Source organism: Clarias gariepinus, chromosome 15 (assembly GCF_024256425.1).
Source record: "Clarias gariepinus isolate MV-2021 ecotype Netherlands chromosome 15, CGAR_prim_01v2, whole genome shotgun sequence".
Classification (NCBI taxonomy): domain Eukaryota; kingdom Metazoa; phylum Chordata; class Actinopteri; order Siluriformes; family Clariidae; genus Clarias; species Clarias gariepinus.
In genome coordinates this window covers 13,297,629-13,308,675 of record NC_071114.1, presented here as the reverse complement: position 1 = coordinate 13,308,675, position 11,047 = coordinate 13,297,629, and the positions used below count along the sequence as shown (strand labels likewise).

General features: G+C 38.5%; 1 protein-coding gene across 1 annotated transcript in view; it reads left to right on the top strand.

Moving 5' to 3' along the window:
• The first annotated feature begins 1,816 nt into the window (after positions 1-1,816).
• Positions 1,817-11,047, top strand: part of LOC128542703 (guanine nucleotide-binding protein G(q) subunit alpha-like) — a 31,514-nt gene continuing 22,283 nt past the window's right edge. Inside the window, exon 1 of the mRNA XM_053512664.1 lies at positions 1,817-2,996. Coding sequence (XP_053368639.1) covers positions 2,861-2,996 — 136 coding nt within the window. The 5' untranslated portion in view covers positions 1,817-2,860. The remainder of the gene's footprint in view (positions 2,997-11,047) is intronic.

The following is an 11,047-nucleotide window of genomic DNA, read 5'->3' as shown; positions in this document are numbered from 1 at the left end:
GACCGTGAAGACTTGTGTATAAAATTGATGTATTATAACTGATAAGCACCGTCACTTTAATTACGTTGTAGCCATTTATTTGAGTAGAATTATTGGAAAGCAGCTTCCACCTTTTATTGGGCATACACATTTATGTTGGGAAGAAAGTCACTCTAGACCTATAGAGATGCATTTGAGTCTTTTGTAAACACATTGACTGGTATTTGGCACTCCTTTTCATTCCAAATTTTTGGATGTCAGTCTTTTGTCCCCATAAGCAAAACCAGTTCATCAAGCTGATGTTGCTAGAGTTCAGCAAAATCTTTAGTGTTGAATTAACATCCACAAAGTTAATATAAGTGCAGCTGGACACTAATAGATCAGCAAGAATGAATCTAGAATGAAGAATGAATCCCACAGTAGGGATTTTAATGCATGCTGAGATTTACGATGCTGTATAGATTCTGTAGGCCTATTAGAATGGGAAAAGTATGAGTAAGCATAGCAAAGTATCTCTCTCTCTATCTCTCTCCCTTATTGCCTGTATGTGTGCACGTGTGTGTAAAAAGAAAGAAACCTTCAGAGAACATATATTACAGCATATTGTATCGTTATGGTAACATTAATGAGCTTAGATGATTTAAAATAATTATATATCTGATAACTGAACATTTTAATGACTTTAATTAGAGTTTTAGTTACAGTAATGAAATTTTAAATTCACAGAACATTTAATGATAAAATTGTTAAATTATTATAAATTTTAGCAATAAAACACCCCCACCATCACCACCAATAATAATAATAGTAGTTGTACAAGAATCAAGAATACAAATATTCTAACTCAAATTGTAAACATTGATTATAAAAAAACAAATAAACAAACAAACCCAAAACAACTCCCAGGCAGCAAAGTGGCATAGTGGTTTGCACTGTTGCCTTGCACCTCCAGGGTCAAAGTTTTATTCCCACCTCCTACGTCTGTGTGCGTGGAGTTTGCATGTTTTCCCTGTGCTTGGCAAGTTTCCTCTGGGTACCCCGGTTTTCTCCTACAATCCAAAGACATGCAGATTAGGTTAATTGGCATTCCCATGTTACCCATTGTGTGTATGCCCTGTGATGTATTGGCAACCCGTTCAGGGCGTAGCCAACCTTATTCCCAAAGTTCTCCAGGATAAGCGGTATGGAAAATTAATAAATGAATGATACCTTTTTATTTATTTATATATTTGCAACAGAAAGTCATATTCTAAATTAATCAGGCTTCTAATATCAGTAAAACAACTGCAATATTTTGAAACAAAGTTAAAATGAAGGTTTAATTTACAGAACATTCAATGATAAAATTGTTAAATGATTATAAATCTCAGCAATACAAGACCACCACCACCATCAACAAAAATAATATTAATAGTAGTAATAATAAAAAAGTATGCAAATATTTATAGTCTAACAAATTGTAAACATTAAATTAGAAGATTATAAAATCAACTAACAAACACACCCACCCCCACATCACAGTGTAACAAAAACAACTTATGGGTATATCCTTCTTTGTGGGACAGTTAGATGTGAGAACACACACACACACACACACTCTTCACTCAGGTGGATCCACCCATGTTTACCACTTTGTGCAGTATTGACCAAGCTCAGGGGCGATGCCCGTCCACTCAGACCGCGAGTTCCGCGGTGAGCCACGCCCCTCGGGCCTTCGCTCTTTCTCCACCAACCTTTAGTCATCCGAAAGCCCGCCTTAAGGAGCTCTCTTTATCCTGATTGGTTTTTCTCGTTTGTCAATCACCAATTATTTCAAGCGTTATCGGTAATGTGCAGTTCATAGGCTACAGAAAGCGTACGGGGCTGGTGCGCGATGAGCTTCAAATAATTCGTTGATTAATTAGAAGACCCCGGTGGCTTTTAGGTTTAGCATAAATATACTGAAAAATACTAAAGTGTACATAGGATGTCGTAAAAAGAAATGAATTATCAGGGTTACGCTTTGAGGTACAAAAAGGCATAGCTAGCTAGTTACCGTAACCAGTTTTTTTTTTTAGCTTGCTGGCTATCGGGGTTGTTAGGTGGGTTAGCTGCTGCGCTGTAACGCAGGCATTTGCTAACGGTAACTAGCCCGCTAATCCACCGCACACAGCTGCAGGAGACAGCACTGCATGGCGCGGTAATGGTTGTCATTCTGCCGCTGTTCACCTTCGATGAGCTAGTCTTTTAGCTCGCTGGCGTGTCCGTTAGCTGATGGACGGTTTTGCGGGCGCTCTGTGCGTTGTTCGGTTTCGGTACTGGGGCGGTTAGCTAGGCTAGTTAGCAGGAATCCAGCACGGATGTCTCGGCAGACAGCTTTGTCCCGCAGTCACTGGGACAACTCGAGTTGTTAGGCAGCATATCAAACTGCAGTGAAGGAGTGTCCGTGGTACAGGCTTTAGCAAGCAGTTAGCAATACGTGGTAATTACACAGCTGGTCTCGGATGTCTACACACAGACCACGTTAGCTTTTATGCTAACTAAACCAGATTCGAGTGTTGTCGCCTTGTGTCATTTCGCTGTATAATAGTCAGGATTGTTTGTTTTTTAGCCTAATATTTCAGGATTCAGGGCCCAAATCCTAGCTCTTCTGCTCATTCACTTTTATCTGCTCAGCTACTCTGCAGCAGGGCACCGTGTTTTTTTTGTGCTTTAATATCTATATCTACATCGACAGGCCTACGCGATGTGCATCATTTTTATCATCTAACAACATTTCACGTCGTGTTTTTTTCCCGCACCTAAACGCTGAATAAAGGAAACCACCTGCTATAGCAGTCAGAGGCTACAGGCTTGGTACTTCTTTGAGAAAAGTCGGCTCTTTTTCTGAACCACTGCGGCGATGACGCTGGAGTCGATGATGGCCTGCTGCCTGAGTGAGGAGGCCAAGGAGTCGAAGAGGATCAACGCTGAGATCGATAAACAGCTTCGCCGAGACAAGCGAGACGCAAGGAGGGAGCTGAAACTTCTCCTCCTGGGTATGTAAGACAAGCAATGAGACACAAAGCTGCTGAAATGTCGTCTTCTGGCTGTGCATGCAAACGAGCTCCCATCATCCCATCCCATCCCATGTACATTTTGCTTATGGAGACATTTTGTTTCAGGAAGCAAAGATTAGATCGAATTGAATGATGGGCGGTTGCCTATTGGCGACCTCCAGGGTCGAGGCTTCGAATCCCGCCTCGGGTGGTTTGCATGCCCCTCCACCCCTCCCTCCCCCTCTTCGTGGGTTTAATCTGGGTACTCTGGTTTCCTCCCACAGTTCAAAGACATGGAGGTTAGGCTAATTGGCGTTCCCGGATTGTCTGTAGTGTGTGCACACACCCTGTGATGGATTGGTGCCCTGTCCATGCTGTACCACTCCTTGTGCCATAAGTCCTCAGGGATAGGCTTCAGGCCCCTGTATGCATGATAAAACTAGATTGAAGACGATGAATGATGAGTGCTGGCCTGCTTTGCTGTACAGTCCAAGTAGCGGTTTAGTGATTAGTTATGTGTGCAAATAACAAGTAAAAGTAATGTCTATCATGTGACTGATTAAATTTACTTATCTGTTATGTTTTGCTAAAACTTCACATTTCAGCCATTTTGTATTTCTAAATGTAATAGAAAAGGTACGTATAGCGAATACATGAGAAATAAAGCCTAGTACACATATGTATCTGTATGAAAATGCGAAAAAGATGCAGTCAAGTGCATGCCAACCCAAAAGGGAGTAAGTTAACCTTAAAAGCCAAACCCTCTCCACCCATGCTGGTCCAACAGAAGCCTCCAAAAAAAAGTTACAGAGTATGACATGTATTTATGCCACTTTTGTCCTTTCTCATGTTTGGTTGTGAAAATCGGTTGGGAAAAGTTTAGATTATTTTGTGTAATAAAATGGGTTGATCGTTGACTTGTTACATAGTGGAATGATAGAAAAAGCAATTTTTGTGTAGTTGTGTGCTTGCAAGTTAAAATCCTATACTATATAGGTGTCTAAATTGGCCATACTCTCAGGGTGGAAGGTACAGCATGATCACTCAATCTCAGCAACACTGGGGATGTAAGGAGATGTGGGCAGAAAGCACTTTTCTCAGAACATATAATTCTGCTTTATTTATATATATATATATTTACAGCTTGAGGAGCTGTTTGTGGGGGGGAACCTTGTAGTAGGTTTTGTATGTCTCATAGTAAGCACATATTAGTCTTTGCCTTTTCAGGTTGGCAGTGGCACTCATAACACTGGAGAGCTGACTGGTCAAGGGCAATTGACACGACCAAGATGAGAAAGAAAATAGGGGGGGGACATGAGATTTGCTTCACTGATCTCTCTGGGTTTCCAGACCTTAATTGGAAACCATAAATACATATATAGCAGTTGTTCTTGAACTGTGGCTTGTAATGGTAGCAACATTAGCAGATAATTAAGGTTGTTATATCTGTGGTTCTGTGTATTTCATGTTATTTTTATATAATCAGAGCTTCATTATTCCTGAATGAGGAGCAAATGTAAACTGCTGAGCAACTTTTCTGTAGTAACAAACGCTTTCTCTTTCTGATTATACTTGAAATTACACATCTGGGCCCATGTTAACTCATCATCTCAATCACTTCTAGGAATCGGCCTCAAAGTTCATTTAGGACTGAAAATATTCCTAGCTCAGAGTAGGACATGAACGTTCTTTTAAAGAGGGCTGCAAATGCACTGCGTTTTTATATTTTTAAACAATGGAAAAGTAAAATGGTGAAATTGGTGGCAGTTGCCTTAAAGCTTTATTCATATAGACAAATTTATACATGACATGGTTGCATGATGTTATCCTGATAAATGATTTCTAAAAGAAGGCGAAACTGGAGAAAAGGAATACTTACAGCAAAATACTGCCCTACTCTTTCCTCTAAAGATAAAGAGTGAGCAAACAGCAGTTTGCATCAGTTCCACCTTTCAGTTTGCTGCATGTACCTCTCCCGGAATAGTGTGTAACAAAGAGTCTAAAGTGTGTAACAAAGTCTAAAAAAAAACCAGTTGTGTATACTTAAATAATATCAAAACCTAAAATGTACATATAATTATTTTAAACATGGTTGCCACGGTTGACGCCCAGAACTCTATGAACGCAACTTGTTTTTCGTTGATTTGACACTGCGTGGTGGAGAAATATATGAATCTGCACATGATCTGTGTAGCTGTAAGAGCAATATTAGATTTATTATTTTCGAAATTGTCGGCTGTGTCACTGTTTCAAAGCTCCATGTTCATCATTTCTAAAAAAAAAAAATTGGTCACCTGCGGAGACGGCATACATGTTAATGGACCAGTTACATACCGCACACTGTTTAAAAAAAAAATAATAATAATACATTTTTTTTGGTCCAAACAGATCTTTAAAGAGCATATGTTTTAAGGAGCGATTTCTTAATTTGAGACGCTTAATCCATCTTGGCCCTGATTAGAGACACTCATGAGGTTATAGACATGGGATTTGTAAAGTTTCTGGCTTTGTTTAACTGTTGAAGCGATGGCTTTCCATCATTCAGACATGGGTTTACATTTATAATATTTAACATTTATTGGGTTAACTTTAATTATAAATGGTAATGTTTCTTATGGCTTTATTCCACTATACATGTAACCTTAATTTATAAGCGTGGACCTGTTTTCCAGACATTTTTGTATTTGTCCAACAAAATGATTCTTCATTGCAGTCACACTGGCAGCTTGCGGGGAGTTTCTGGGATTAGGCCACACTGATAACATCCTGCCTAGGTGGTACTGAAAACCTGTTCATGATTCTTAAGAGTTGACGGTGAAACTTGAGCAGTTGTTTACTTATCTGCAAAAACCTGCTGGGAAAATTTAAATTACCCCGATGCTAATTGCCTGCCCGAGATGTTTATTCTCAGCCCGAGATTATAAACAGTCGCCCAAGTGGGTGGAAAACTGGCCGTTCTGGCTCGCAGCATTTTAAATATCACTTGCTAGACTGTTTTGATGGGTCACCATATGTAACCTTGTCATAGGTATGCCATAACTGTGTGCATGCTTATTCGTTAAAATGACTGCATGCCTTTCAGATTTGTGCCATGTTGAAGGCGATATGTTGCAATCTTTGAGACAATTGTTTTCTTTTTTTTTTTTTTTTTATGAAAAAGTGAGGATGGCAGTTTGAGTGCACCGATGCCACCTGGCAGTTTGCTGCATGTATCTTCTAATGAGTGTGAGAAACTGGGTTATGCCATGTTAATGAAGTGATGCTAATAACAGAGCATCTAAAAACAGTTGTGTACATGAAAATAATTTAATATGAATGCATAAAATTTATATGTAAATGATTATTTTATTGTGGGGAGCCATGGATGATGCCCACAACTCCATGAATGCAGTATGCAGTACTGTGTTGTGGGGAAATGTATGAACCTGGAAAATTGAGCATGGTGCACACAAGACCGACATGTTAATTAGCTGTCAGGTCTGTAGAGAGGCATGGATTTTGGTAACATTAACACCAGAACCCCCCCCCCCCCTTTTTTTCAGATGCATATAACTTTTGTATTAGGTTAGTTAGAACATTGTTACAATGACAGGTTTTAAAACAATGTGTACAGTTCAGTACACACAAGGGGTAAATTCAGAGCCTGCGATTGGAAGAAATTTGTTCAGATTGTTAACTAACTACCCACATGGCGGTTTTGTGTGTATTATATTCTAAGGTCAGTGTCCAGCCAAGGCAGCGATTTGGTTTAGAACATAGTCATGAGCTAAAGAGTGCCACATGCCACATTTGACACAGCATGTTCGGTAAAATCAGTGAATGACCAGTCAATCTGGCTGTCTTTTAAACTCATTTTAGTTGGATTAAAAACCACATCAGTTTAGAATTAGTTTTTTTCCTTTGATGTTTAGACTACTTGAAAAGCTTTCTTTATGGAAAATATATCTAAAATTATTTCGTGTTGCAAATGTTGTGGCAAGCCTTGTTTTAAATGTGGCTTTGACTCGCTTGACCACTCTTCTGTCTTTCATGAAACATGAACATGTGTTTTTTTTTTTTTTTTTTTTTTTCCCTATAAAACAGTTACTCCTTTCTTTACAATCCGAACCATTGTGCATTACTTCAGTCTTGGTTGTGCTTTGCTTTCAAAGACCTTAAGGAATGCTATTATGAATACATAAGCAAGTTAATAGCTGAAAATCGAATAGACAAGTTAATAAGTGAGGTTGCCATGTGATGTGACTTTATGGACTTTTTATTTTTTTTATTTTTTTTTATCGTTCCTTTAAGTTACACTGAAGGATTTAGAAATGATGCACCTAATTAGATTTAAGACTTGATTTCGAATATTGGGTTGAACGTCAGCATAGGACGTAGCAAAAAATGGATGACGCATACCAAAAAAAAAATATCGCCAATTTATCACAAAACACAAGGTTGTCCCCTAAGCATGCACACATGTATTTAATTACTTTTAATTGTTTTAAAGTAGTATAACGGGCTTATTTACAAATATTTGAGATTTTTTTTTTTGGTTTGTTGTTGATTTGGTTGATGGTTTTGTGCAAATGTTAGCACGCCTGTGTAGTATAACGCAGTTCAGCACATCGCCATGAGCCTGATCTTGTGCTGTGGTGTTAAAAGCATCAATAAAAGCCCTGCCTTGTGCAGCCTGTGTGCTCAGTGAATCCATACCCAGCCACAGAAAACACAAGTAGCTTTTATGAGGCCTTTTGGAAAGTAAAAGAAAAAAAAAAGATATGCATTAAGGAAACAAGGCAGGAAGCTTTTGACCACTCAGTAACAGTTATTCATCCCAGTCTTCATTTGGGCTTTCGGGATGTGGTATGCTGTCTGGAAGTGAGGAGTATTATTGCGATTGGTAGTTTACTGTGTAAAATCAATTACATTACTATGTACTTGTCCTCATCAATGGCGAGTGCCTAATGCTGATCTGGTATGCTGGAGATTGTTGGGTCTCTCCAATCTGACTTTTGGACACAGATATAACAGGCATTATTAGCAGTGTTTTCCCTATAATAGTACAGGAATGGTGGGCTGCCTTGCTTACACAACAGGCCATTTCTTAAAATCTAATCCTGCTTTAATCTGATTTACTTTAACAACTCCACTGTTCCATAAAAATGCTAAAAGCACCATTCAGTGAATACGTACCTTTTTTTGTTTTTAGTGAACAGTGAATTAAACAGATCTAAACAACTAAACAGATCTATTAGCAACTAAATAACGAAAATGTCATTGCCACTCGGGTTGATCACCCTGCATGTCAAAGACTTCTTTTATTACTAAAACAGACATCCTGCAAATCTCACACTATATATATATATATATATATATATATATATATATATATATATATATATATATATATATATATATATATATATATATAAAAATAATGATTAGATGATTAATTCGAAACCACTGCAAAAGAACAGCAAACAGTTCCAGCTGTTTATGGCATGGTGTGATTCTCCAGAGATTCGGTTTCCAGGTCTTTCTGCATCATGGCCAACTATGGTTGCCAGTTTCCCAAATAACACCGCCTCGGGAGATCATTAGATGATCAATATTGATAGACCTAAACTACTAATTGAAGAGAAGATATTTTGACAATAAACCAGGTTATTACATTTTAACTTACTGACCTGTTAAGCACCAGTCAGAGTTTGAAAAATGTAAAATTCAACCATCTCATCCCAAAACAGACAAATGTGCAAGTTAATCTTTTGTGACTGAGCTTTGAATCTAACTCCTTGCTCCCACCAGCATGAAAGCAAAAAAAATAAACACTTGCTCCCACTAATTGTTATTGTATGGCCCTGTAGGATCCAAGTTTGGTGTACAATTTAAGCATGTTGCACTCTGTACAACAGAAAGTCAATAGAAATCATTTTTTGATTTGTCAGGATTTACTTTAAGTTAAGTTTAAGTAAATTTTTATAGACAGAAGAACATAACGATGGGTAAGAAAAAAAAATCCTTTAACACTTACAATCAGACCACACCAGCAGAACTATGACAGAAAAAGGGTACCTCACTTGTCATGCTATTTTCAGGTTAACCTTGACCTCAATGTCAAACCAGTCTACATAATCACTAGGTTTCCTGCTGGCTGCAAGGATTTGTCAATCAAGAAAAGTATGAATAGTGTATGAATTTTTCTCACAAAAGTGAATTTGGTGTATGTCAAATTATCCTTTTTTGGCCTAGCTGTCTGGGTAGTTGGAGATGGCCCCGTGGGGCCCCCTCACCATGATGGTCCAAGAGAAGGATTTGACTTTTAGTGCATCATTAACCTCTCTCACCTAAAAGAGTGAAAACAAAATGTACCTATGATCATGGTCTAAATGTTGGAATGCGTTATGCCTTGTTTATCGCATATTGTTAGTCTTTCACCTTGGGGTTTTACTGCTACAGCCAGGCCCATGGAAATGACTGACTGCCTTTTTTTTTTTTTGTGGATACAAACTTTTTTTCTGGACTCTAGGATGGTTGCATTTAATAAGGACAGCTGCAGTTGGCACACCTTTTGTGGTGTAAGTGCTTGCACAGAGAGCAATGAAAAAAAAAATGCCTGTGTTGTGATGAATAACAAGAGTTGTCTTCTTAAATGAGAGTGATTTCTTGTTTGCAGGTATTCCTACAAAGTAAAATGCTGGTAATAAAAATATTTTGCAGTTTTAATGTTGGTACAGAATGAAAATAAACAGACTAACAAAATGTTTTTCATTTTACAAGCTATGTGGAATTGTGCAGTTAACCAAAGCTCAAAACTGTTGATAAATGTAAACTGGGGTAACATTGGGGTAACTCCAATGTGGAGTTTGTCATATAGTATGTTCCATACTCTGGCTGTGTCCTATATCTGTCATTTAGTAAAATTTCATTGTCGTAGCTTCACTTATTTGCTTTGTATTCACCTGAATAAATACCAAATTTCTCATAGAAATATTGTGCTGCTTACAATATGTATGTGTGAAAGTAATATATATACCGAGAAGCTCCCATTGCTGCCAAACCTTGTCAAGACATTGACCATCCGCCAGTATCAGATCCTTTAAGTCTTCTAGGATTTAGGTGCAAGGTGGGGCCTCCATGGTCAGACATTTCCCTGCACATCCCACAGATGTTTAATTGGATTTGGATCGTTTGGAGGCCAAGACAACACCTCAAACACTTTATGGTGCTCAAACTGTTGTGGTATGTCAGGATGCGTTATCATGCTGAAAAAGGCCACTGCCATTAGGGAATCCTGGTTCCATGAAAGGGGGTTCTTGGTCAGCAACAGTGTTTAGGTAAATGGAAAGTGTCAAAGTGTAACATCCATGTGAATGGCAGGACCCAGAAGCATCACACTCGTAGTGGAAGATCCCAGGTTAAAACCCCACAACCACCAAGTTGCCACTGTTGGGCCCTTGAGCAAGGCCCCTTAACTCTCACCTGCTCAGATGTGTAATGAGAGAAAATGTAAGTCACTCTGGATAAGAGCGTCTGCCAAATGTAAATGTAGTGCATTCTGGTGCTATTTCTACGCCAGGTAACGTATGCATCTGGCCATACACATAATCTAAAAGAAAATGTGATTTGTCAGACCAGGCTAGGGTCTTTCATCGATGCTCATGTGCCTATTCTAGGCACATTTGTTTCTCTGACCCAACTGTTCTTGAAATAAATCTAGCTATCACAATTTCCCTCTTGTCAGACACTCAAATCCTTAAGCTTGCCCTTTTTTTTTTTTTTTTTTTTTTTTTTTTGCTTTGCATCAACTTCGAGGACATAATGCTAACTTAATGCCTAATACATCCCACCTGCTTCCAGGTGGCACTGTAACAATACGATTAACGTTCACTTCACCTGTCAGTAGTCGTAAGGTTATGCATATTCTGTGAATATATTCCTTTTCATCAAGGTCTGCAGTTGCAGTTTTCAGTAGTGCCATATTGGTCATGGGGCTGCAGTCAAACTCTTTTAAAAAAGTATAGAAATAAACTGTGCTTATTGGTCGGGCCTAGCACTGAGGGATGAGT